Source organism: Rhynchophorus ferrugineus, unplaced genomic scaffold (assembly GCF_030347505.1).
Source record: "Rhynchophorus ferrugineus isolate W39M unplaced genomic scaffold, kcgeb_rfMv2 rfM6, whole genome shotgun sequence".
Lineage (NCBI taxonomy): Eukaryota > Metazoa > Arthropoda > Insecta > Coleoptera > Curculionidae > Rhynchophorus > Rhynchophorus ferrugineus.
Genome location: NW_027472585.1, coordinates 23490155 through 23518078, shown reverse-complemented (window position 1 = coordinate 23518078; position 27924 = coordinate 23490155). Strand labels below are relative to the sequence as shown.

At 30.7% G+C, this 27924-nt stretch overlaps 5 protein-coding genes and 1 long non-coding RNA gene across 7 annotated transcripts in view; 3 read left to right on the top strand and 3 right to left on the bottom strand.

Moving 5' to 3' along the window:
• The first annotated feature begins 177 nt into the window (after positions 1–177).
• RpS28b (Ribosomal protein S28b) lies at positions 178–629 on the top strand. Its single transcript, XM_076406895.1, has 2 exons — positions 178–465; positions 523–629. The coding sequence occupies exon 1, from the start codon at positions 259–261 to the stop codon at positions 454–456; it is 198 nt and encodes a 65-aa protein (XP_076263010.1). The 5' UTR covers positions 178–258; the 3' UTR covers positions 457–465; positions 523–629.
• Positions 619–2508, bottom strand: LOC143197999 (alanyl-tRNA editing protein Aarsd1). The gene is made up of 7 exons (XM_076406894.1): positions 2191–2508; positions 1998–2126; positions 1691–1943; positions 1507–1634; positions 1205–1458; positions 838–1149; positions 619–788 (listed from the first exon to the last, which is right to left on the bottom strand). The coding sequence occupies exons 1-7, from the start codon at positions 2227–2229 to the stop codon at positions 668–670; spliced, it is 1236 nt and encodes a 411-aa protein (XP_076263009.1). The 5' UTR covers positions 2230–2508; the 3' UTR covers positions 619–667.
• A 226-nt stretch (positions 2509–2734) lies between these two features.
• LOC143198001 (uncharacterized) lies at positions 2735–3612 on the top strand. The gene is made up of 2 exons (XR_013006127.1): positions 2735–2999; positions 3068–3612. It is a non-coding gene; the product is annotated as an uncharacterized LOC143198001 (long non-coding RNA).
• A 2092-nt stretch (positions 3613–5704) lies between these two features.
• On the bottom strand, positions 5705–24970 carry LOC143197998 (ras-specific guanine nucleotide-releasing factor RalGPS2). Of its 2 annotated transcripts, XM_076406891.1 has the most exons (11): positions 24832–24970; positions 14800–14901; positions 14571–14746; positions 12268–12535; positions 10373–10536; positions 9952–10320; positions 9695–9901; positions 9460–9516; positions 6358–6549; positions 6127–6300; positions 5705–6068 (listed from the first exon to the last, which is right to left on the bottom strand). In XM_076406891.1, the coding sequence occupies exons 2-11, from the start codon at positions 14866–14868 to the stop codon at positions 5825–5827; spliced, it is 1920 nt and encodes a 639-aa protein (XP_076263006.1). In that variant the 5' UTR covers positions 14869–14901; positions 24832–24970; the 3' UTR covers positions 5705–5824. The 2 variants fall into 2 exon arrangements, with proteins under 2 accessions (XP_076263006.1, XP_076263008.1); XM_076406893.1 differs by lacking the exon at positions 9460–9516.
• Positions 24971–25304: 334 nt separating this feature from the next.
• On the top strand, positions 25305–26273 carry LOC143197997 (uridine diphosphate glucose pyrophosphatase NUDT14). Its single transcript, XM_076406890.1, has 2 exons — positions 25305–25851; positions 25932–26273. Exons 1-2 carry the CDS (start codon positions 25458–25460, stop codon positions 26174–26176), a joined length of 639 nt encoding a protein of 212 aa, XP_076263005.1. The 5' UTR covers positions 25305–25457; the 3' UTR covers positions 26177–26273.
• A 467-nt stretch (positions 26274–26740) lies between these two features.
• The window catches only part of LOC143198696 (uncharacterized), a 90290-nt gene continuing 89106 nt past the window's right edge, over positions 26741–27924 (bottom strand). The window contains exon 10 of the mRNA XM_076408055.1: positions 26741–27894. Within this exon, the coding sequence (XP_076264170.1) occupies positions 27790–27894 (105 nt within the window). The 3' untranslated portion in view covers positions 26741–27789. The remainder of the gene's footprint in view (positions 27895–27924) is intronic.

The window sequence follows — 27924 nt, the reverse complement described above, 5'->3', positions numbered from 1 at the left end:
AGGCTTATTATATGTCACATTTTTATACATTTTATTATTTATATTATATTCTGAAAATAATCCCTCAAAAAATATCGATATCATGAACCAAAATTATCGATATATTTTTTAAAAAATTTTCGCAAATCAACTTTATAGCATCCCTACTGCCAACCAAAAACTGACATAAGTCATTCACAAGACGTCCGCAGCCTTTTCTTTTCAACTGTTTTGTTGAGTACACGTGTTTTGACGATATACTTTTAAAATCGTAAGAAAATGGATAAACCCGTCGTTTTAGCTCGTGTAATGAAGGTTCTCGGTCGTACTGGATCCCAGGGGCAATGTACGCAAGTAAAGGTTGAATTTATCGGAGAGCAGAACCGCCAAATCATCAGGAATGTAAAAGGGCCGGTGAGGGAAGGAGATATTCTTACTTTACTGGAATCTGAACGTGAAGCTAGAAGGTTAAGATAGGTTTTTATGGTAAGTAGTACTGTTTATACTTTCGTCTTGGGGTGTTTATATGAATTTCTTTTTCAGATGTAATTAAGAATAATATATAACAAAACCCATAAGAAGTGTTGTAAAGTACAGGAAATATTTACATGTATACAAAAATCTGTAAAAAATAAACACTTTTTTTGGATTATCAGAATTTTATTTCAATATGTTTATATATGAAACCTTAGTTTTTAAAGTAATTAGCGATCAACTCGTCAGCTTCGGATCTGTTAGCCATTTTAGTTACTTTTGCTTGAAATTTGTTTCCCTTACCAGCCCCTTTGCCCTTAAGTAAAGCACAAATCCTAAAATTGTGAGTTATACTTTAAGATTAATAAAAACTATGTTTATTACTTAGGTCCAAGATCAGTAACAGCTTGTTCTGGCCCATAGATAACAATGTTGCCAGTTTCTTTTTCATCTCCTGTAGAAAGAAACAAGAGAATATCTTTTCTGTCTCCCATTTCTCTTATGAAAGTGTTCATAAAGTCTGAATCAGCTTCTTTTTTATGCATTGAAAAGTACAGAGGAATTGGTAGTATATCTTTTAACTTATTGGCTTCTAGACTAGCTAAAGACTTCAGGACACTTTGTATATTCTTTGTTAAATCTTTAGTATGTTTCTGTAACTTGGAAACTAGTTCAGCATGTTCAGAAGGGTTGTTCCTGTTAATGATTAATCAAGCTTTAGTAATGGAATCAAATATATATCATGACATACTTTAAAAGTTTCACCAGTTTTTGTTCTCTTTCTATACATCCTGTTAGTTTCTTAAGAACCCTGTTTCCTATGAGAAAATATAACAGGGTTTTATCCTTCCTTTTACTTTTCTCTGAGTGCAATAACTTTACGACTTGTAACTGCTTTAAATTGTTGACATGGGTTCCGCAACACATACTGCTGTCAATATCTTCTATTTTTATGACTCTAATATCACCTTTGTGATCATCTGGTAAGCCTCTAGCGCTACGAACCTGGATTTATAGCTATAATTAAGAATTATATATATGACAAGTACATACATCCTTTAATATTTCTTCTGGTGTGTCTTCTGTAAACACTTCCACAGTTACTTCTTTACCTTGCCTAATCAAATAATTACTTTCAAGCTCTGCATCCATAATTTGTTTTTGGGTAATACTAGGAGTCTCTAAAAATAGTTAATACATATATATAAAGTTACTATTTAGAAACATTTTTAAAAACCTATTTCAATATAACTGACATCTTCTCCTAACCACCAACTCACTGTTGGATACTTAAACATTCTATCAATTACTGCTGTGATCAAATGTTGCCCCGAATGCTGTTGCATATGGTCAAATCTTCTGTCCCAATTCACTTTTACAACAACATCACTCCCTACATCAAGAGGGAGCTTAGTTAAATGAATAGCTTTATCAAATCTTCTTATAACCTTAATGACCTCCACATCGTTAAGTTCCCCATAATCAGTTGGCTATGAATATGAAAACAAAATTAAAAATTATTAATGCATCAATGTTTTACTTACCTGACCACCTCCTTCAGGAAATAAAATTGTATCATCCAAAATTATTTCGTATCCAGCAGACACTATTTCTTTATTGCATACTACATCTGTAATTTCCACTTTCTCACAAGAGACTACTTTTGAAGTGAACTATAAATAGTTAGTTAAATTTGTTAGGTAATCTTAATAAACGTAAGCGCAAATCAAAAAATACCTCTTTCAGAAATGAATCGCTTTGGCATTTAAAGACCATCTTCTACTGTTACAGTTGAACTAGGGGTGTGGCCGATAGCGATGTTCCTAAGTAGATATAAGTATAGATAAATTTTAAATTAAATAACAGATGGGAGATTAAGATATATTAAATGAACCTAAATGTAGAATTGCATTTTTCCAGGTTATGTACATATATTTTAATACTTTTTAGTTAATGGGAGTAAAAAACAGGTTATTAAACTACTGATTTACACTATCTTTGATTACTAGTTTTTAACACTTTTGTCTCAATTTTCTACCCACAAAACATAGAGAGTATATAGCACTCTCTATATTTAGTTTCTACACGGGATTTTGGGGTTAAATCCGTCAGATACCCGGATACTGCATAAACACTGACCGTAGAGTATAATCATATCATATATAATACAAATATATTATAATAATGATGTCTAATGTCAAAAATAATAAGCTGTTTAGATGATGTGACGTAATCTTTACGTTTTCAGAATGTTAATCCGAAAATTGACCTCCTGTTTATTATAACATGACACCCATAGGGTAATTTTCGATCATAAACATAGAATAGAGAGACTCTTTCTCTATTCTATGATCATAGAGTAGTTTCTCTATGATGACACGTTTGTTTACAATTTGGATAACTCTATTAAAGGAGTTATTACATTGAAATAAAACAGAACAGACTTGAAAAATATTAATTTAATTACAAACAATTCACAATATATCGGAGATCGTTATGCTGGTGCCCCAGCTATTAGCAGCAACACACCCGCATCGGATCAAGTGGTAAGTATATATATATTTTTTAACCCAATATATGTTTACTTGCACATACTAAACCCTTTTTTTTTCAGTGAACCCCTTCTTTGTACCTGTTAGAAGCAAGTTCTAACTTTTGAGCCAGTTGCTTCTGGCAAACTGGCAGTAGCATCTTTGGGAAGATACAAACTTCTTACCAAATCATTTAGCTGACCATGGGAAAACAATTTCGGACTTCCATCATCCATTGCAATATATATATATATATATATATATATATATATATATATATATATATATATACATGCTTAAAAAAATTAGAATATAAAAAATCCTATAACTAGACAACCTATTAATCAGAAATTAATTGATTAAAAATTACAAATTAGTATTATAGTGATTTTGCCTCCATCGTTTGCTTTACAATTGCCCTTTTTAACTAAGTTAAAATGATATTTTTAATACATAAATGTCATTGGAAGACATATTTTATATATGCCTCTCCCTACTTATTTAATATTGTTCGCATTTGTAGGAAAATATAACAATTTAACCGATTACTAACAATTAGATATAATTCTGAATATGAAAAAGTTTCTCCATTGTACCGAATCTTTCAAATACATCGATATATCAATGAGACTAGAAATTTTAGTTTAACTCTATTTTATATTATTTTCAATTATTGAACCAGTTGAGAGTTCTCACCACTACTTTTAGTATTTTACTATTATGTATATTATATATACCTATATTATATAAATCAATAGAAATGGTTTTATGAGATATATGTGGAATTAAAATATAATTCAAATATGTAGGCTACTTTTATAAAAAAGGTGGTTTACTGTATATTTTAAAACTCTCATAACATATTCCATACAACGTTCCTATAAATAATTATTTATATTTGATATATTCCTGATGTCTTGCTCTAATTTTAGATTTTATTTTTGTAAATGACAAGTGACAGATGTAAACCATACGACAGTTTAGATTGAAAAATGAATAAGAAAACAAGAAATAAGTTCAAACAGTTCTGATAGTGGAACTATGCTAATTCCAAATAACTAACCGAAGAAAATTATGTACTGTCTGCAGTGGTTAATTCCAGTGTTGCTGATGCCCAAACCATCAAATCCAGCTCTAGTACAAACACACGTTATGTTTATGATCCTGTATCTCGTCGGTTTCTTTTTGGAAAGAAAACCTTGCACAGTGTGTACGATAGTGTTCTTAGTAACAGTATTTCTAATTTGTTACAGTGGATCGGGTAATTGTCTGCTTTGGGGTTTGTATTGTGAAAGTGACAATGGGTAACAATTGAGGTTTTGTCAAATGTGAATTAGAGTTTTCCAATGTGAGGACATTTAATTCCCAAGAGATTGGGTTTTTTCTAATATTGTTAATGCTTTGAAATTAATGTTTATTTATAATTAAAAATGTAAATACTGTATTTGTTTTTATATACATGTATAGTTCTGTGATCAACAGTACTGCTTGTTTGGATATTACACCAAAGACATATTGAAACAATAAATATTATAACTGCTTGAAGACAGCATTATTTTGTATATGATTTGACATATATATATATATATATATATATATATATATATATATATATATATATATATATATATATGTTTACTTCGTTGTATAAATACAATCCTTTACACCTATGATGTTAATAGCCATGACTGAATTTTATTATAAAATATTTAAAACAAGGTGCTCTTTTATTTGCTCCAAATTTTTGTTGATAATCTGTAATTTATATTATATATAAGGGAAACTACTGACTCATCACAAGATTTCCAAAAGTATGCAGCTTATTGATTTGAAATTTGGCATAAGTATTCCTTTTTCGATTTAGCAACCTGAATACAAATTTTGAGCTAATCTTATCTAAAAAGCATTTTTAATATATTCTTATATATACACTTTTAGCTTATATGTTTGAGTTCACAAACCTCAGAAAATAATTAATAGGTTGAAATGACATTTTTAAACAATAATACATATTAACAAAGCGGTGTATATTGTATATAGGCCTTTAGATTAGAGATAACTTATAATCATAGAGTGGTAGTTTCTCTGTGCTTGCTTTGGCAAGTGTCGTTATAGAAGAAATTACAATTCTAGTTTAATCTTAATAAAATATGCTTATTATTGTCAAAGTTTTTTTATTAAATTCAGTTTGCGTATTTTTGTTAATAAAACTTGTAATATTGGTCTAGGTATCGACCAGATACATTGGCAGGCCAGGGTATCCTAAGGGTTTTGCGAAATCTAGGTAATATATCGATACCTAGACCAATATTACAAGTTTTGTTAACAAAAATACGCAAACTGAATTTAACAAAAAACTTTGACAATAAGCATATTTTATTAAGATAAATTGACAGGCCAGGGTATCCTAAGGGTTTTGTGAAATCTAGGTAAAAGTATAAATAATATATAATAATAATATAAAAAAACATAAATTCAAAATAATTTCCTATGATCAGCACCCACGAAAGGTGAGTAATTAAAAGGATTTTATTTTATTTTTTTTCTACTTATTTTGGCTAAATATAAAAAAACTAAATTAGTGTTGAAAAAAATAAAGGTGTGTTAAATAAACCACTTTATTGTACTTAATAATTAATATCGGGCTGAGTCATAGTAGAGCAGGTGGGTACCGACTAGTAAGTACATACATTCTAAAGTTTGGAAAATGAAGGAACACATTAAACATGTAGGATTTATTTTTAAATATCAAACCATATGAAAAAATGTAAAGTAATGTGAAAAATTCACTAAAAAATATGTACAAATTATAAAAACTTAATATCAACAGTAATTAAATATCACTCAAACGACATAAGATTGCTAGGCAAAGGCGTGGGTTCGCCATTGGCAGCATGTTGAAGCGACCGGCACCATTTCTCTGCTAAATTCCTGCTCCCCACTCGAAATTTGTACACGTTACTCCTCGTGTGGTCCGCTAATTGAAAGGTGTCTTGGTGTAAGGCGGCGTCGCAGTAAAAAAATTGACAACCAATTAACGACACCATTTTACAGGGTTCCCTTTTGAAGTCTGATCTTTGGTGTCTGTTCAATATATAAAAAATGAATAAATTGATAAGGATCTAGTGTACCGTTATCATACCCCTTAAACGATTTAGGAGAAAAATATAATAAAGAGCTCCTCCAGATTTGCAGCCAATATCTTTGCCATGACGAAACCGTCGGTTTTTTGCCTTCCTTGAGAACTGTTTTTCTTCTAACACAACCTTGCATTTGACACGGGTCTTCATCAGCGTTTATGTTATCTTCGGGTAATCTGCAGATCGTAAAACAAGTGACTATCTGTTTTCGAAACTTTGATAACCTCAATTACCTCGATAAAAGCGTACAGCTCTCTTCAGTGCTTTGTGATGCGTCCAACGGTAGATCGCCGGTGGGAGATGGTAGGTCTCCCAGAACGACTTGACTCCTTGAATCTTCAACTTCCGAGTCGTCAAGCAGGTGAAAAGTTTTTGGTATATCTTTGGGATCGAAGCTATTAACTTGAGGGGGTTTCGAGAAAATACTGCAGAAAACAAAGAGGTGCAACTAAATAGGAAACTATCACTCAATGAAGATCTATAGAAATCGGATACAGTTTCCAATAAGCTATGTATTTGGCATGATACTAAAGTAGCGCTAAAGAAACCCATAAATAAAATATACATGCAATGTTTTTGGTGCTGTTACAGAAAAAAAATATGATAAAACTGTGCAGCGTTTTGATAAAAATGTACATCAGGCGATGCTTAACTGCTTAAAGAAACTTTTCAAAAGGTGATATCGGTAAATTCATGTTATTGATTAGGAAGAAATGATAAGGACATCATCTTTTGAAATATTTCATATATTGTATGTACACATACAAGCTGGACCATCTGTTGATTCGTTCTCATAGTTCGGCGAGTTTTCATACTCTCTAATCTGAAATCGCTCTAATTTATGACATTTTTGACAGTTATTACATTCATATATATTTGTACTTTTATCTCAATTAAATATTTTATGAATTACAAAGCTTATATTCTGTACTAAACATATTAAAATCCCGTCACTCAAAGTGAATAAGCTCTATGTAACTTTAAAATAGGTATCTTCAGAAATATTAAAGCCAAAGTTAAAGCAATTTTATTTGTTTAGCCATTATATACTTATTGCTTTTAATTACCGATTGATTGAACTTTGCTTAACTTTTCAATCCCGCTGGAAAATACTGAAAAATCACTCCCGCAATAAGTAGCTAAAGTCGCCTAAACAAATTAGTCTATTTTTCCCTTGAATGTTATTAGACCTATGAATTAGGTTTAAAAGATAATCTTAAATTTGAGGTTTTATCGTGAAAAAATCGGTATAAGTATTATTCACTGTTAGCCGCTATTTTTTCCCATCTTTATATATTTATCATATAGTAGATATATCGACATATTTATTGGTATCATACAGCATTCGATGATCTTCAGTGGTTTTTTCCTTCAAATTACATTTACAAAAAAGTAAAATTTCCCGTAAATGCGATTTATTCAGTACAAATTCAGATATTTTCCACGCACTGAATTTTTTATTCACACTTCGACGAAATAACACATACTGAAAAATGAAGGCAATGTCAGTGAGGCTTCAGTATGAAGTTGGTTACAAATGTACCCGATGCGATTTAAGAAACAACATAATTTGTTGTAAATTCTTTAAAATTAATTTATAGGCCTTATACGTAAATAGAATAGAATTATTTTATGCTTCTAAATCTCCAATGGTTTTTAAGCAGAGTTGATTTGGCGTTTGTCTTTGATGATCAAGGAAGATTGAGTAGCCGATTTTATCTGATTATATGTGAGGCTCTATAGATCAATATATCCAATAATTGTCTTTAAGCACTAGGGGCCGTAAACTAGTATTCTAAATCCCCCCTCCCCCAAATATAACCATCTTCGTTTCCATTTTACATTATTTTTGCGATCGCATTACTCAATATATCAAAGACTGAATGAATATTTTACCTAATGGTGGGTACAGATCTGAATATTCGGTTCGGAGCATTAATGATATAATGCGGTATATCGGCGAGTGCCATATGCTTTGTTTATTGTCCCATTAGTTTCTTCGAAATACGGATTGATATCGAGTTTATAGATCGGAACAAGAGAGGGCTGTTAAGTGTTTTAATCTTAACGTCTTTCTGGACCGTTCATAGTAGGTTTTTAGGCAGTCGTTCATAGTAATTAATTTTGTAAAGAATCATAGTAAAGAACGCTTTGGTCCAACCGCCGTCCTGTTTGTTGATGTAACTTGTTATAATTCTAAATATATATCAGTTGTTAATGTTACTGGTTGTTTGAAACTTTTCCCAATTTATCGCCTACAAGAATTTTTTTTTTCGATGGAGAGGATTAGTAGTTGTGAATATCGCTTATATTTCCTTACAAGGGCTCGAGGGGTGTCTTTATGTTTCTTATGCAAGATCATAAATAATGATAAAATTAAGATTTTGAAGGTGGGAAGAGATCGAAAATATTACAAAAATTATTTTACCTTATAAATGAATAGCTTATAGGCTACTTATAGCTACTTAGGTCAGATGAGTAACAAACAGTTTTCGTTTTGCTTAGAGTTAGTCCAGTAGTATTGAAGTTAATTCTATGTTTTTATTACAGATAGAAGTGATATTTAGTTGGCTGGAGGATTGGACCAAATTATCGAAGACGTTTTCTATAGTTCTAGAATTAGTACACTTTTGTTTTGATTATTTTTTTTTATCCAGAAAAGACGATCTTCTATTCCTTTGAAATTTTCGAACTAAAGACTGAACCGTTATAGAGAATTGTATATTTAAATGTATACCTACAACTTATTCAAATAGTCGGATACGAAAATACTGGAAAATTTATGAGTTAAAAATGAATGGTTCCATTATGCGATCACCAATAATCAGAAGGAACAATATCCGGAGAATATGTGTGGTTAGAGTGGGATGATGTAGATTTGTAAAGATTTTGTAACAAATAAACAAATGCAATGTGTTTCAAAATGTGTTCACTATGTTAATGCTTATTACGATTGTTTCTTTTAATAATCAACTTAACTGCATATATTATATTGAACGCCACATTCACAGCTCTTAAATTCATGAAACCACTCCTGACAACTTTATCAGTGCCAATTGATGCTTTTCAACTATAGATTTCTTTAAATTTTCCAAAAAATTCCGCAATGGCTCTTATTCGGCACAAAACTAGAAAATAATAATAGCATTATCCAAAACAAAGCAGCGGATGGCCCACCATATACTTGTGCACGATGATACCAACCTATTTTTCATAGTACAATAGATAAGCTATAAAATAATAAGATACACTGAGTCACAATACTTTTCTAATACTGCCCGATTCGGACAAACCAAAACGCTTAATGAACCTAAATTGGGTAAGCGCGAACTTACCTCAAGGGGTAATACCCCATTTTATGAAAATTTCGAGGGAGACTTGTACTACGAAATCTATGAAAAAAACGTCGACGATGAAGAAATAAAAACATTAATAGTCGTGATGCTGCTGATTCGATTTTGTATACAGATAAGATTCAGAGAGACACTATATACATTCGAGCTCGTTGGATCTCGAAAGTGTATAGATCGGTAAAAATGAAACGTGGGTAAAATAACATTTAAAAATTACTTTGTTCCTAAACTCCTACATTTTCTGTGACCAGGTATGAACTTGCTGCCGGACGTGACTGCTTGTAAACGAAGAGATCCTGATGAAGCTTTAGCCGGCGAGAGATTCAACGAAGCGATAGCGACAGAGTCCGCAATAACCGATTCCTTTGAGCTATTAGTCGAGGACGTCGGCACTTGAGACGGCGGTTCTATTTTCAGGGACAATCTGTAACATTACTGATCAGTAATTTGACTAAAATATTGAACTATGCTTACTTGTATTGATCATCTTCAACGAATTTTTGAAGCTCCTCGATGTAACGAATGGAATTTAAGTAATCTTGAATGTGCGGGATCCTAACTAGGTGAGAATAATTCGAGTGTTGATAATTCGAGATGATTCTGAGTATATTGTTCATCTTTAGAGTTCTCTGATGAGATTCTAGACCTCCGGAGTGCGGATGGGCCATATCGATGTATATCAAATCAGTCAGATACAAACCCAGGTACGGGATGCACGGTAGTTTAAGGCTTTCGATGTGCCTGCGCAGATTCTCCCAATTGTTCGAATCCGAAAACACCTCGGCCAGTTTATCGAAAGTTTGTCGGTCTTTTTTGGGCAAACTACCCCATGTTTTAGATAATCTACAATGAATTTTGTCAGTTTGAGATAATAAATGAATTGAGATTAACTCACCTATAAATAGAGGCACTTTGCAAGGCTGATATTATTGCGAAAAGCGAATGCAAATTATTCAGTTCGTATAGTTTCTTAGCTATTTTAATAAAAAACGCCAAAGTCTCAGCTCGATGCTTTACAGTAGGCCCTGCTAGAATTTCCTGTACCGCCCAGAAACTCACCTAAAAATTAGGATGTGACATGAATATTATCGTCCTACGCTATCAATTATGTCATTGCTTTGTAGAATTGCCAGTTAAACTGAACACAAACTAATTGGTAATACTTTACTAAGTCTGGGGCTTATCTAATAAAACTCCTTCAAGAGTGATATGTTCAGTCAGCGTTCCTCCAATATTTTTTAAAAACTTTATTCGTAGATAGGGTTGGGCAATAGTTAAATTAGTTGTTATTAAAATACGTAATTAAAATACAAATACATATCCATATCTAAAGCCATAAAAAGCGTCTTGAGCATCAGTTAATATAATGTATCTTACATCTAAAATTCTCATGTCATAATGTTCGTTACCATACTCCTTCCGAATGGCTTGACCGATTCTTATGAAATTTTTTATGCATATTCAATAGGTCTCAGAATCGGCTACTATCTATTTTTCAAATCCTTAAGGGTATTAAAAATACATACAACCCTAAATTTTCACTTTTCTATCACCAACCCTGCTTTTTAATAGTAATTTTAATAATTTTATCATTTTTTATCCCGCTCGATAACATCAATTATTATCACTTGGTCACACCATGTTTTTCACACGGACAATTATACGTTGCATGCTCTCGAGTGGGTAAACCATCAAGTTTGTTTGTATTAGCTAAAGACGGGCTAACAAAAAATATTGTTCACGCTGTAGCATTAAGAGGTTAATATTATGTAATGAATTAATGATATAAATAATTATTACTTAAAATAAATTATAATAAATTTAAAAAAATAATGTTTGGTGTTTTGTTATTTTAATATTCCCTCATCGTTCAAAGCGCTCCATGCCTTTTTCATTCATGTACCACATCCTTACACTTTTGCAATAAGTTAGTTATTTTTTTTTTACACTAGAAACTCTTTAGATATTATTTACATGGCAAAACAACGTTTGCCGGGTCAGCAACTTTTACCTATTTTCTGTAATATATAATAATATATAATCTATAATCTGTAAGAACCAAATTACATTGGCAGAATTGCAACTTGCGGCATTTTACTGTTATTGCACCACAACTAAGAGAGAGCTATGAAGATTTTATAACGTTTTTAAACTACTATCTGAAATAAATGGAGCCATATTGTCGTGATGCTACTACTCTAGTTATAACATGCTTTGGCTGCTAGAAGTCTTGCAATTCATTCAATGCCTGGGATAAACAAGAATAGTAGTAAAGTAGATGATGATTTTATTGTTTTTGCAAACAGGGACAGTTATAAACCATAGACATCCTAAATGAACAAAAGCAAAAAACCTTATAACCCTGTATATATAAAACTCTATGTTATATTTCAAATACACAACTAAAAATATTTTGAATTGATATTGTAATTTGTATTTAAATTAAAATTTAAGCAGGTATTTTACCTAGCTCTGTCCGTAGAACCATTTGTCTTTGTTTTTAACCACAACTTTATTTCAGCTAAACCTCTTTCCTAGAAGTATTTTTTTGAAACCTGCAAGTAGCTAATAGTCAGATGCCAGATTTGGTGGGTATCACTTGAGGTTATTTATCCTATATTTTTTTCACTCAACATCCGATAATCTCATATAACATTTACTATTAATGATTTGAAGGTAACTGTGACTATTGATGGAGTCATTTCTATGTCAGGCCCAGGAGTTAATTGTTGAATGAAGTGTTAACACATTTCTATGAATATTCCGCTGATATTTGTTCAAGTTACTTACATGGTTGAATCTCCTGGAGAATGCAACGACGTGGGGAGCCACCGTTAGTTTATTCTTCTTATTCCATCCGCAACTGGTCAACTCGTCAGGCAGAATGTTGGAGAAGACGGGCCAGTCAAGGATGGTGAGCTGAGCGGCGAAATCTTCGGCCGGTATTCGTAGGATGTCGAAAATGGCGCAACTATAGTTTTGGCGACAGGGTCCATGGCAAGCTCTGTTGGGCAGACTCTGAGTTTTAGCTTGAGCAGGTACTGGGGTAAGCGTTGATCTGAAAAAGTAAAACCAAATTGAAAAAGGGGATAAAGTTTATGTGACGGATAAGTGTTAAATCGGATCATATAGAAAATATTGGATTCTTTTTCGTTCGGATTGGATTTATTGAGGCGTTTAACGTCCCTTTTCATTCATTAACTAGATTTTAATCATATTTTAATCATAGAGTAATCGATCGAGTTTCTCTATGATTTTAATTAATTCGCGTGGTTGTAATTGAGTGTCAAATAGTTGTCATGAAAAAGGACCTTTCGGCGACCAATGATGACATCAGATTTAGTTCTATTATTATTGCAAAATGTTGTTATAGTGTTATATAAAAGTTATATGTAGTTGTTATATAAAAAAAGTATATGCCCGACTAGAAAACAATTATAAATAATAGATATGACAACAGAGATTTATAATAATAATTTAGAAATATTCAAAACTTGACTTGTCTTATTTAGGTCAAAAGTATGATTATATTTATTTTAACAAGAGTAAAAGTATCAAACGTAAAACAATTTTCACCTCAAAAATTCACCGATACACATTTATAGTTCTAGGTCAATAGTTCGTTTCACTGTTGGATTGTGAGAACATCGTCTATCAATTTCTGTATAAATTTGTAAGAATTGATATTCTGCATCTGATAGTGAAAACAGCGTGCGTTCCTAGCAAGCGATATATTTTCCTTCTATCTGCAATTGCTCAAGATGTTGTTAACTTATTTTCAACATACATTTGAATCTTACCAAAAAGATTTCATTGTATAACACCTTTAGAGTGGATATGAAATGTTCCTCTACAATATGCGTTGTACCAAACGACCGCCATTTGGAAACAACCATCACATTTGTGAATGCTGGTCAAGAAATAGTTAGAATGATTTCCTCCGGCACAACATAACCTAGGTGGATTCACCGCAGCATTTGTATGCCTTACAACATTGACAAACAATTGTCATTTCCTCAATTGTTACTCATTTGTTGTACTATAATTTCTTTTCGAATTGTAATGAAATGCTGCCCGTTCCTCGATCACAAGAGCATTACTCCTGTGAAATCGCTCAGTTTCCTATCTATTTCATTTCTAGTCACTCTCGAACCTCGTGACATACCAATATGACTTAAGTCAGGTTCTCTTCCTCTTGGCATTCTTAATAATAAAAGTAAAGATAGTTGTGATAATAAAAAGTAAACAATAAAACAGTCATTATATATTTGAATACGATTCGAAATTGCCCTTAGTACATAGTTATATCTTATTTTTGACGTATGTTACTACTAGAATCGAACATCTAGATCAGAATTCAACAGTTCCAAAATAAATTTCCGAACGCATCTATAAATATTTGACTCTGAATATCTGTCAGTGACAATGACATTTTATATGGGAAAACATAATTTTTGTTTTTGCTATTTCTCTAGTAATTATTCCATGCTTTCTCGCCGTATAAATCTTCCCTGGGTTTCTGCAAATATTTCAGAATCAAAATTAGCCAAATCGGTTCAGTCGTTTTCAAGTTTAAGCGAGACTGATGAACATACATTCATTTTCTTATTCATGATTATGGATCAAAATAATTAAAATGTATTTTTCTAAACATGGAAACTTTGAGGTAGAACCCTTCTAATAAAACAGCCAACTGCATGTCATAGATGACGTCGAATATACTGCCAAATGCAGTTTGTAAAAATGTAAACTTGAGCCCTGAGCGGATTTTTTGGTTCCCATTTTACCCTAGTTAAAAAAAGACAGAATGGTTTTGATGCGTTGGAATACGTAACTGAATTAGTTTGTAAAATTCGATTTGTGTTGGTATTGGCCGACCGTATTTACAAATCTCTACAAAATTCTTCAAAACATTAGTAATAATAATTCGAATGTACCTCAAAATTTTTAATTTAGCAGAATTAACTTTATATAATTAAAACCACCCTGGAGTAATTTTGTAAAAATCAATAATTGGGCCTATCCTGTATTGTAACTTTAAAAGTTACTTATAAAGACTTTCCTCTAGACAAGAATAAAAAAAACATACTCACCCATAATTATAGTAGTTTCCAGGTGGTCCCGGTCCGCTGGATACGGTCGGGGTTGATATCTTCCGGTGCCTGTTATCCGAGAATTTTGTACTACATTCGTTGAATGAATCGACGATTTTAGATGTGTTCAGGTCCGAAGAGGAGTATTTCGGGGAGGAAATAATATCGTCAGAGTTCTGAAACATCGTGATTGGTCAGACGCGAACTAATCCAACGCGAACTGCTTTACCTCTGGAATTTTTAGAGCGGCGAGGCTGTCTCCGGAAATATCTCTTGGAATTTCGGAATACCGTAGCATCTTCACGTCATGTTTATGTGTGGTTGAATAAAACTAAAAGAAGTGTAGGTATTACTGGATGTTATTGATGATGATGATGATAATACTTAACGGTGTGTATTATAAAAAATATTCCGGCATAAGAAATATATAAATAATTGGAGATACAGATATGTTAGGTAATAATTATAGTACGTTCATGAGCTAATAATAATTTTTATTGGATGAACCTTGAAGAGAACCATCTGGATCTCATCACTGACTGGACTGGACCTATCTGCTTGTCATGGGCTTCGAACCAAGGCCCTATACAATAAGGACAGCAAGCGAGCAATTTAGAGATCATCCCACAAGACACTTAATCTTTTTTTCCAGCTTGATTATTGGAGTGATTGGGATGCTTTTCCTTGTCACATTTTGTACTCTTGCTTTATGGACCATAACAATTATAAACAACCAATCACAAACATATATTTACAACTATGTCCCAGCAGGACTCGAAGTCGGGAAAATCGCAACAACAGGAGAACCCTCCTGTCGCCTTAATTCTAGATAATCCCAGTCGGCATTCGGTCAGCTTTGCCAGTTTCCGCCTGATTTCGCTACGTTGCCATTTCGCGATCAAGATCTATAATCTTTATTTTGACCCTGACACTGGTAAGATCTCCAGTAGTTCTTGATAGTTCATATTTTTTATAATTATAAAATGTAGGCAGTAATGGATAAGTCATTGATTTGAGAGTAGTATCAAAAAAGCTTCGTTTCCAATAAAGCAATTCTAATATGAAGAGACATATGACAAATACCATCCAGATACGTATATATTCAATTTTAATTTTGCAAATTTAATTAAAGTCTATAGTAAATTAATTGTATTTTAGGCACAATTGACATTGAGAATGTAAAAGTTAAAAAAAATGACTCGATGCCCTTTATGTGGGCATATCTCATCAAAATCACAGCTCGTTGATCATATAAAAAGAAAGACTCGCTTGAAGATTTTGAGGTGTGGAAAAATAATATTGAAACAACTAAATCATCACTTATTAACTTCGCGGGCTCCTATTTTGATAAAAATATCACCTCTAAATTCGAGTGTAATCAATCAGGAGGATTTATAAGAGTGTACCTAAGGGTTAGAGGTACTCAAAACTGCATGGAAGTATCGATACATTATATATATCGGCTTTGCGAAAATGTCTCCCTTTTTGAGACAGGGGGCGGCATCTGGAGGCGTGAAATTTGCTAACCGTGGCATTAAGCTTACATTGAGGAAGAATGTTTAGGCCTAATAAAACGAAATACGCCCAAAGCAACAAACAAAATATATAAACAAATATTTTAGGCACGAGAGCAACTAATTACGAGTTTAGAGTTTAGCTTGCTGACAATAACGTATTAGGATCCAATTTCGCTGGGGCTAACGGTCGTTTAAAAAAGTTTATAATATAAAATAAAGGATAATGTTCGTACACATTAAGTGACTGTTTGAAGTCGTTAAGTATCATAACTGTGTAAATAAATAATTTTAATATATATATATATATATATATATATATATATATATATATATATATATTTATATTTATATATATATATATATATATATATATTTATATTTATATATATATATATATATAATAGGTCAATTGAAAAGTCCCCGGCCTGACACATAGATGGTGCTACTAGAATTAAATCCTAATGTTTTTCAGTTAGCACTAGCCCTCCGATAAAAAGGAATTTCGCGTGTTGATAAAATATTGCTTTTTGAAGGGGAAAAATACAGCTTAAGCAAAAACTTGGCTTAATGCCGAGTTTCCGGACATTGCCCCAGGAAAATCAACCATCAACGCTTGGTATGCTAAGTTTAGACGTAGTGAAATGAGCACCGAAGACGGTGAAGGCAGTGGACGTCCAAAAGAGGTTGTTACCGACGAAAACATTTAAAAAATTCACAAAACGATTTTGAATGACCGTAAATTGAAAATGAATGAAATAGCAGACACCCTAAAGATATCAACTGAACATGTACATCATATCATTCACGAATATTTGGGTATGAGAAAGCTCTCTACAAAGTGAGGCCGCGCGAGCTCACTTTTGACCAAAAACAACGACGAGTTGATGATTCGGAGCAGTGTTTGAAGATGATCAAGCGTAATAAACCCCAGCTTTTGCGTCGATATATAACAATGGATGAAACATGGCTCCATCATTTCACTCCGAAGTCCAATCGACAGTCACCTGAGTGGACTGCACACGATGAACCCGCTCCAAAGCATGAGGAAACGCAACAGTCGGCTGACAAGGTTATGGCGTCTGTATTTTGACTACCTTGAAAAATGAAGCGTGAATGAAATACACAGAGTTATTGGACCCTTTGAAGATAATGCACCGTGTCACAAGTCAGTGAAAACGATGGCAAATATCCATGAACTAGGCTTCGAGTTGCTTCCACATCCATCGTATTCTCCAGATCTGCCCCTCAGCGACTATTTCCTGTTTTCAGATCTCAAAAGATTGCTCGCTGGGAAGAAATGTTCCTCGAATGACGAGATGATCGCCGAAACTGAGGCCTATTTTGAAGCAAAGGACAAATAGTACTACTAAAATAGTATCGAAAAGTTGGAGGCTCTCTATAATCAGTGTACCACCCTTGAAGGGAAATATGTTGAATAAAAAAACTAATATTGCCAAAATAATTGACCTGTTATATATATGGAAGATGGAACTATTAAACTGTTATGGCAAGTTTGGACAAAATTCGATTAAGAATAGTACGATCACGTAAATTTATGTTTTACATCTTTTGTAGAGTGAACAAATTAATGTGTTTGTTTTATCGGAAGGTATATACAGCTGTAAAAGAAAAACGGGACATTTGCGAAAATTTCATCCTATAGATTAACAAAATTCGATTATAGAAAGAATCATCTGTTTTATTTGCCCAAAGGTTATTTAGAATTTCGAAATCAGCTTTTGATTTAATTTGCTATATGGTGAATAGAGAACTACTAAGAAAAAATGTTTTTGCTTAACAATTGAGAGTAATTGATATGGTTCTAGAGACATAGTATATCATTGTACTAGAGGTAATTCTAAATGTTATTAAGATTTTTCTGTAAATACTATGGTTCTAAATGGTAAAAAATAAATTACCTAATTGTGTTCGTTATTGTTTTAATATATATGCTAAAGTTAAATATTAATGTCAAAATAGTTCTATTTATATATTCTCTGTTTTCATATACAAATATATATTACTTCATTTATTATTCCATATGTTTATAACATAAAAGTAAAGAATGATCATGCATACTTTTATTTGATGCTATGAAGTGGTTACAGTTCTGAAAATAATCTTATGATACTTTGTTAAAATATTTAGTGGTACAGTAATTTAAATTTATCGATGCTTTGTTGATTATTGAAACTTGGATGGAAATTAGATTTAATTACATTATAGTTATCTTTATATACAGACATTTATTATTTTAATTAATGTTATATATGAAATACGGCAATTTGAAAAGATTATACTTATTAAATCGTGAAAGATATTCAGCAAGCAAATCGATTAAATTCCAGAGATATAAGGTATAAAAGGGACGGTACAAGCGTTTAAACATGGATAAATAAGGCCAAGAGAACACATAGAGATGAGGACAATGTCTTCAGTTAATATGTTAATTGGAGTGTGAACTATTGATATATATATATATATATATATATATATATATATATATATATATTATATATATATATATATATATATATATATATATATATATATATATATATATATATAAATCTTACAATAAAACGTCATAGATGACGTCCAATATACTTGCAAAGGTGGATTGCAAAAATGTTAAATTCATTTTAACTTCGGAGCGGATTTTTCTTTCTCATTTTATCCTAATTAAAAAAAGACAGAGTACTGTCTGATGCGTCGGAACAAATCAATCTATAAAATTAGATTTGTGTTGGTATTGGCCGAACATATTGTCAAATGTCAAATTCTTTAAAACCGCTAAATGTCGTAAACCAAAATTCTAAGTTAATGTGGCAATATTACGACGTGTTGTCAAAAATGTTGAGGAAATGCATTGGTTATATATCGTTGTGTGATTATAAAGATAAATGGATGCTTATGAAGTAGACATAAGGGGGATGCCAAATGAGCTATTGTTAACTCGAGTTACAAGAGAAAATTTAGGTTAATTTGTTAATTCAAGATAACTTATTTTATTTATATTCGTTTCTTCAAATATATCTATAATGGACAAGAACTGGCAACTTCGGGTGCCAAGCGTTTCAAGAATTAGACTCTGGTTGTCGCCAAACCACTGCGCCAACCGACGCGACGGTTGCCACTTTGGTGATAAAATCATAATTCTATAACCTATGAGATTTCTAGGTGAAAAATTATCGTCACCTCATCAAAACTTTTGCAGAGGTTGAATTCTATAACCTATGAGATTTTTAGGTGAAAAACTATCTTTACCTCATCAAAACTTTTGCAGAGGTTGAAAAAATTATTAATTCATTCTACGGTGAATGCATAAATATTTTCCAGCTAAGCTCTTTCTATTTTCGTCTAACGTAATCGTAACAGAAGAAAATTCCAGCAGTAGAAAGTTGAGTTAATGGCTTGCAAAGCTTCTACATGGCCACGATGAACAATTTTGACCTGAATTTTGATAACCTGATTATCAAAAATCACAATCGACAACTTCCTGGCGGCTAAACATTTTGTTTTTGAAGAAGAAAGTCAGATCTATTCCTTCGCCCTAACAACCGACTTTTCTATTATCATGAAATGTTATTAGCCTTAAAACGTTATCAGATAGTGTTCAAAAGTGATTAATTATATCGTCAAATAAAAGTAATTTTAAAGAAAATTGTGAAGTGTTGATATTTAAAACTTAAAACGCTTTTGATACACCAAATATTATATAAGAGAATTGCCTGATACTTAATATGTGTGTTTTAGTAAAACTATTACATACATAACGTAATAAACAAGAATAATAAAATAGAGTAGCCCATATTATGTTTATTTGTATGGTTGATATCCTCAAAAGTCCTACAATGATAAACACATAAAACGTTATATATAATATTAGAGAATTTTAACATTATGTGAAATTGAATATAATTAAAATAGTATAAAAACAATCATATTTTCAAGAATGTTGTTCATACTAACTTAATAATTAAAAGTAGAACTATAAAAGTATTAATGCCGTTTCTTTACTATAGCACCCGTTGTAATATAAAAAATGTATTCAACATCTAGAATGAATTATAAATCGTTAAGTTATGTTAACGATTAAGAACGTTAAGTTGACACGAATGAATATTGTACGCAACATAAATGAATTGTTTTGATTGTACCAACTAATTGTCTACAACTAGCGGATGTAAGTTTATCCTCAACAATTACGTCAATTTTTATTTTTATTTTACGAGATGTTAACACTGAACTGTGAGGCTTAGTAATATTCGACATAAGGACAAATAATATTAGTTTTTTCAGGTATACCTATCCTTTTTTTAAATAGGATAAAATAATATAAATATACACAGTTTGTCTCCTAAAGTAATTACATTAACGATGAGGCATTTATATTTACTTGACATTGATGTTTACATGACGTTTATGATGAATCATAAACTTAGCGACAATTTTTCCTTCCTTTTTGAAGAAAACGGGGGCACCTGGAGGCGTAAAACTTGCTACAGTTAAAGCTTAGATCGAGGAAGAATATTTAGACCTAATATTTCTACGTAATAAATAAACGGTAGAAATAAATATATTTCAATAAAACGAAAAACGCCCAAATCAAGCGACCTGGTATAACCGACAGATCGGTGATAAAAATAAATAAACAAACCTTGCGGGTAGACGTGCGGGCTAAATGTTTAATTCCCAGGCTCTAATGTACTAGGAGCAAATCTCGCTAGGGATAAAGTTTTTTTAAGTTTATAAAATAAAGGACAGTGTTCGTTAAAATTAAGTGAATGTTTGTTTTTTTACATTTTAAACGATATTAAAATGGAAAGTGAGTGATTAAAACATTATTAAATGAAGTTATTTAATTTTAAGCAGTGTTTTGTGCTACTTTCGATTATTCCCGTATTGTTGGAATTATTAGAGTTATTATTATTTACTTAGAAGACATTTAGACTTTTGAAATCATAATATTGATTGAAATTTGATGTCTGGCGAAGAAAGAAAAAATTGTTCTTGCTTAAGGACTGTTATTATTGATATGGTTTTATACATATACATCGTATATCATTGTACTAAAGGTAATTTTAAAGGTTGTTAAGATAATTTTGTAAATTTTAGTGGTACTGACTCCTGATTAATTTCAGGTTTCATTAGTTTTTATTTTTTTAAGATATCACTAACTGAATATTGCAGATAATAAATACGTTAACTTGTGCAACAAAAGTTAAAATGAATATAGCATAGAATATTAACAGTTAGTTTCATAGAATTTGGATAAATGAAAGCCATGGAATGCAAACTAAAACAGATCTATTTGTAAAGGCGAGACCGAAAAATTAAATAAATAAGTAAAGAACTATGCAATTTTATTATTATATATTATTTTTATATTTATTTAAATATTGAGCTAAAGAAATTATTGTTTTAACCAACCTGGTGTATTTATCGTGTTTGTAATATATATTTTAGGTGAGAAATATGCATAAAATAAAGGACTATATAAATACATAAATGAAGTAATGAAAATATGCAGGGTTTAAAATGAAACTAACTATATAATTTGCATAGATGGAACACGGCTTTAATTGGTTTATTACAATATGTATTTGCTTATTTATTATTCCATACTTATTTTCATAACATAAAAGTAAAGAAAGATCATGTACACTTATGTCTTATGATAATGTTCAGTAGCGTAGTAATTTACACTTATTAATACTTTGTTGATTATTGAAAGTTAATGGAAATTAGATTTAATTAAATTCAATTTAAAAAATGTTAGTGAGTGTTAGTTCTTGAGACAGTTTGCATATATTTTACTATGTTTTAGTATACAGACATTTATTAATTTTATATATCATATATATGTCTGTTCTTGTATTGAAAATACTGTGAAAATAAGTTTCAGTAACATACCATTTTTAAATTAGTCCTTTTAGTCTATTATGAGAGAAATATAATTAATTTAATACATTAATACATACAGTATTAATCAATCCTGATATAGTTATGTTAAACACCGTAATGGTATTAATTTGAATTACTGAAACATTAATTTGAAACCATCTTAATGTTTTTAGAACGTCAAGAAGTCTTTGTTTGCTAACCGAAATTATCAGAGCAACAGCTTATACGATGAAATCGACCCAAATTACTTTTAATTGCTTAACAAGAGGCTAGCATTTAGTATGTTTTTTTGTGTTTTATAAAATAATGACATGTTGGTAATACAATTTTTAATGAAAATAATCTTTCAAATTTTCTGGCGTTTTTAGAATAAAATGGATGTAATAGGGTGAATATAAAGTGGTTGAACCATATATGCTTTATTATTATCTATATTGAGGAAGAACTTCTGTGGTTTTTAAGTGAGACTTTACTAAGAGGGCACTGCAGACATTGGACAAAGTAATAAGAGGATGCTAAGTCTGGACTATCTTGTGAATGCTTCAAATCATTCCAATTAAGATTTTGTAATTTTAATTTGCATTTTATAGGAGTTTTCAAAAAGGGAATATCCACACTCTGGCTTCTTCTTTATGGAACATACAATGGAAATGTCACTGACGAACTTACACCCGTACCACCAATAAAACCTACACATCGTTCTATTTATCTATATAAATATAATAAAATTTATCAATAAGCTATAGACATTTTTAAAAATTCGAGGCAAAAAAGGGAGTTGGCTAGGAAGTTTTGAAGCATAGTTCGGATCTTGCTCCATCCGACTACCATTTGTTGCTGTCACTGCAAAAAATAATCAAATGGTGCAGAGCTGGCTTCACAAGTGACACATTGCTTTTCAGTTTTCTTTTTTTTTTACCAAAAAATGCCATTAATCAATGAGACACATGGTATTGGTTAGTTTATGTATAATAAATTCACTTTGAAAAAACCATAAAAGAATTACTCTTTTCTCAATTGATTATTTCATTAGCTATTATATAGTACAATATATTTTGGAAGTTTAAGTATAATTCGCCATAATGTAGATATGTAGGTGGGTCGAAACACACATTAATTAACAAATAGGGCAATCTACATACTATTTTATTCTATTTTAGACGACTCGATATGACATCATTCTTTTTGTTAATGGGTCAAAGTAGTGTAAAAGTAACAGAAGTAATAAACGATCAAAATATACACACTATTGACTTTTAATGTATTAAAATAAAATAATTAGTTGTACTGCCACCGGGATATGGTGATAAAAGCAATTCAAATGCTAATAATGTTATCAAAAATTAATTAAAACATTTCCTTTTCCGTTTATGTTGGAACACTCGGCATTTGACAATTTATCACGTGCGTAATTGTGTACATTTAGAAACTCATCCTTATTTGAGATTGTTAGTACAGTCTTTAAATCGTGTGGTCACTTCAATACTCTAATGCTTTATGTTTGACGTTAAAATAATACATTTAATGTGAGTCTAAACTATTTTCTTGGAACTATTTCAAATGATACATAATTTTTGGATCGCTAACATCACGCATCAGTTGATCCGCTGCTAGTTCGTTCACATCGTTTTATTTACTTACGCTACATGGAACTACCGTTGGTCTCGGACAACAGGTGACCCTTGTATCAGCTGTTCGGCGCACTTCAAGGCAACCAAGCGATTATCGCCGATTTTATTGTCTTCTATAAAATGTTATCAGTACTCACTGATTTAATATATTGGGAAATAGTGACCATTATTCAAAAAAAATATTTCAACAATATAGTCTGTTCCTATTTTAAACAAAAAGTTGTAGATTTGTATTATTATATATTTAATTTACTAACTAAAATTCAGTTGTACTTCACTGTATTTATATGGTGTCCTTTATAACGAGCAAATAAATTTTGCAAATATTTTTTTAATTTGGTAATATGTTTTTAAGAAAATTATTATATATTTAGATAGTTTCACTTAGTAGTCCTTGTTATTGTTTTATCACATATAAGGACTATTAATTCTAAAATAATATAAATTGACTAATATACATATATATATATATATATATATATATATAATACCTATCCGTATTGAATTTGAATTATATAGATCATTTAAAGGATTACTTACGAACGTCAGTTATAACTACATCGACCCTAACTTCTAATTCCTTTGCCAGCCATAACCCATGCATTCTAATCTTTTAATCCAATAGCCACAAAATGTAGACCACACAAAAAAGTAATATCAACATAATAAGATTCTATGTGTTTCACAAAAACTTTCTTATTAATACATATTAAAACATAATTAAAATACTATAAATAGATGAAATTATTCTTTCATAAATAGATAAAGATATCAAGTAAAAAATGAGTAAAAAGAAACTAAAATTATGCATGTATTATAAATTATATTTCTGAAAACATTATTGATATTAAAACCGGGAATATACAAAACGAGATATCTTGACCTATTTATAACTGAGGTCAAGTGTATTTTGATTTATACTATAATTCCATTTACTGTTTAAGGTTACCATTTTAATAAGTTCATTGACAACTCAATTTAATCACATATTATTGGTAAATAATGTTGATATTTCAATGAAATTATTTGGGTTGTGCCGGTTAGAATCAAAAAGGCACTTACGATATCCAATATTACTTACCGCATTCTAAAAATACATTTTGTAGACAAACCCTGTTTGCCTTTTTAAATCAATTTTTGGCATAACAAGCTTAATTCTATACAATAGGGAAATCACACGCATTATTGCATTAATAATAAGCTTACCTCTAATTCAGCTTTAACACTATTTAAACATTTTCGTTATAGATTTTTAACACTATTAACTTAACATTATTTTGACGGATATCCTGAAAACAACCTTCTCACTGAAACCCCCCGGCTGAAACTGAAAAGAATAGAAATAATCGACCAATAGTGTTTGACCAATGGAAATGAGAAGATTTTCTGTGTTAAAAATGTATTCATATGTTGTTTAAGATTTATCCCACGTTATGTTTGGCAACTATGTTAGTGCTTTCAGTTAAAATGGTTTTTATTAGTTACACTGCAGCATATGAAGCAACATTGCCGGATTTCAGTATTTTTCCTCAAAATAATTTTGTGGTAAATTTAAATTCTGAATAAAATATGTATATATTAAAAATACAAATATTTTATTTTAATTTAATTTTTGATGTTAAATTGAAATTATGCATTAATATTAGGGTTAAAATATTAGATTTTCTTAAACAACAATAACAGACATTAACCTAACTTTATTTTATTGACAGAATTTACTTAAACTCAATGTTTTTATAATTATTATTTAAGATTTTATATATAATATAAGATTAGACATTTAGTTATCATACCGTTATAGTATTTCAGTTAAATAAGTTGTTATTTTAAACATGGATAAGATTACGGATGTTGTAATGAAGCCTTTAGAGAAATCAATATATTTAAAGCCATATACCATGCATTTTACTCAAAATGGGGCTAAAAAAACCTGGGATTTATTAAGCGTCCATGATAGTGTTGCAATAATCGTGTTTAATGTGACTCGAAATGTGCTAATTTTAGTGAAACAGTTTCGTCCTGCAGTATACCTGGGAAGTATATCACCAGAAGATAGAAAAATAGATAATGTAATTGATACAACCAAATATCCCCCAGAAAATGGTATAACGATTGAATTATGCGCAGGAATTGTAGATAAAAATCTTTCCTTAACTGAGATAGCTAGGGAGGAAATTTTGGAAGAATGTGGATATGATGTACCTGCATCCTCTTTGCATTTAATAGGCAAGATTAATTAATTAATTTAATAGTTAAATGTAAACATTTAATAGTAACATTTCAAATTAAAACAAAATTTTCCATAGGATCATATCGTTCAGGTGTTGGAACATCAGCTAGTATACAAACGGCATATTACTGTGAAGTAACTGATGATATGAAAGTATCTGATGGAGGGGGAACCGATGATGAATTAATTGAGGTTGTGGAAATGACAGTAGACGATATAAAGAAATATGTCACACAGTCATGTGTAGTGAAAAGCCCTCCCAGTTTTCTGTTTGGGATTTATTGGTTCCTTTTAAACAAAGCTCCAAAAGTCAACCAGTAGTTTGTATTTTTAATTGGATATATTGCTGTTTTATCTAAATGATTTAACCTTGTTGGCTGTTTTTTAATTTTAAAGAATAAATAGTTCAAGGAAGTAATAGTTAAATTTTTTATGATCCCTTATTTTTGGAGTAAGTTAATAATTTGTAAATAGTACAATCAATATTCAGCTACCTTTTGTAGACAGAGGTGAATGAAATAGTGTTGAGAATCATGATTTTATATAAATCTCTGTGTGTTATAATATCGAAAAATGCAATTCAATTGTCAAAAAATGTATTATTATAAGTTGAAGCTTATTATAGATAATGACATAAAAATTATATATTAACACAGGATGTTTAAAACTGTATTTTTTATTATTATAAAAGTTAAATTTAAGTGTCGCTTAAGAAAAGCCGGTGGAAATTATTGTTCTACCTAAGAGAATGTTTGCCACTTTGTACTCTAATAAAACATGAATTTTTATTAGAATGCATTAATGTTTTATCTAAATAGTTTGACCTTGTTAACCATTTCTTAACCTTAAAAAAATAAATAGTTCAAGGAAATAAATAAAGTTTAATTTAATTATTGGAGACCGTTTATTATTGGAGAAAATGAATTGTTTGTAATTAATACAATGAACATTTAGTTATAATCGATGGAAGATATAGGTTTCAGAAAAGCTTATGGTAGATATGTTTTGTTTGGTAATATGTTTCAACTTTCTTTTATAGGTAGCGGTGAATGTAATTGTGGACAATCACCAGAACATTTTATATGAAACTACAGGGTTTCTTATATAATATATATTTAATAAGCCTTTCTGAAATTAAAATCAAAATCTATCTTAAATAATTACATTAACAAAATATATAAACGATTTCAAATGTAGTTTTAAATAAGAGGCGAACAAAACCGAAATATCTATATAAGTAACATAACAGGCTAGATTTTGCATGTTGCTTCTGTTTCATATATTTCTTAGCATAACAATTTCACCTCTTATTTATATTGATTCATAATAAAATTGCATACAAGAATAATTTACCTATTAAAATCTTTAAATATAATTTATATTAATAAATAAACAAATAATCAACATTTATTTGTATACGTATAATATACTATTATCTACATGTTTCATTCTTACATTTATCAGTTTAATACCGAAAGAGTCACGTCGTAATGGTGTCTCTTCGTCTATCTAATTCTATCCAGATGATAAGTTTTAAAATTGTTAATTTTAATATGTTGCACTCACCTTGAAAAAGTAAGAGATATTATATACAAAGATATATGTATATAAAGATTAAAAATTATTATATTCGTATTAAAATAGCTCATTAAGAACATCAATATTGACTTAATTTATTAAATTGTTATTGTCATTTACGTGTAATTGAATCTAGAAGGTTTAGACACACAAATAGCGACGTAGCTGTGGGAGAGGGGGGAGGCGTTTTGTTATAAAGTTTTGTCGTTTTTAGTTAACTAAAAACGAATAAAAACTATTTCGCGTCGTTTATCTCTTACTTTTTCGTGTTAAACTGAATAAAGAAAATGTATATGAATATAAATACGAATAAGTTAAGAGCAATGTTGGAGAGACGAAAAAAGCTACTCATTATTTTATTTGGTGTCTTCTGCATTGGTCGGCTTAGAAGGAGTCTGTGAAGGGGTAGCTAATTGGTCATCGTCGAACATGGGATTCTTCACCTCCAATGGGCCTTCAATCTACAATACAAATTAAATTCAATGCGATAT

Coding starts and splice junctions, on each gene's coding strand:
- RpS28b (XM_076406895.1), top strand. CDS start 259: ATGGATAAACCCGTCGTTTTAGCTCGTGTAATGAAGGTTCTCGGTCGT.
- LOC143197999 (XM_076406894.1), bottom strand. CDS start 2,229: ATGGTCTTTAAATGCCAAAGCGATTCATTTCTGAAAGAG. Junction 1,944..1,997: donor TTCCTGAAGGAGGTGGTCAG/GTAAGTAAAACA, acceptor TCATATTCATAG/CCAACTGATTATGGGGAACT. Junction 1,150..1,204: donor AAACTGGTGAAACTTTTAAA/GTATGTCATGAT, acceptor AATCATTAACAG/GAACAACCCTTCTGAACATG.
- LOC143197998 (XM_076406891.1), bottom strand. CDS start 14,868: ATGCTACGGTATTCCGAAATTCCAAGAGATATTTCCGGAGACAGCCTC. Junction 6,550..9,459: donor ATGGGGTATTACCCCTTGAG/GTAAGTTCGCGC, acceptor TGTTTTCTGCAG/TATTTTCTCGAAACCCCCTC. Junction 6,301..6,357: donor AGCTGTACGCTTTTATCGAG/GTAATTGAGGTT, acceptor TACGATCTGCAG/ATTACCCGAAGATAACATAA.
- LOC143197997 (XM_076406890.1), top strand. CDS start 25,458: ATGGATAAGATTACGGATGTTGTAATGAAGCCTTTAGAGAAATCAATA. Junction 25,852..25,931: donor ATCCTCTTTGCATTTAATAG/GCAAGATTAATT, acceptor AATTTTCCATAG/GATCATATCGTTCAGGTGTT.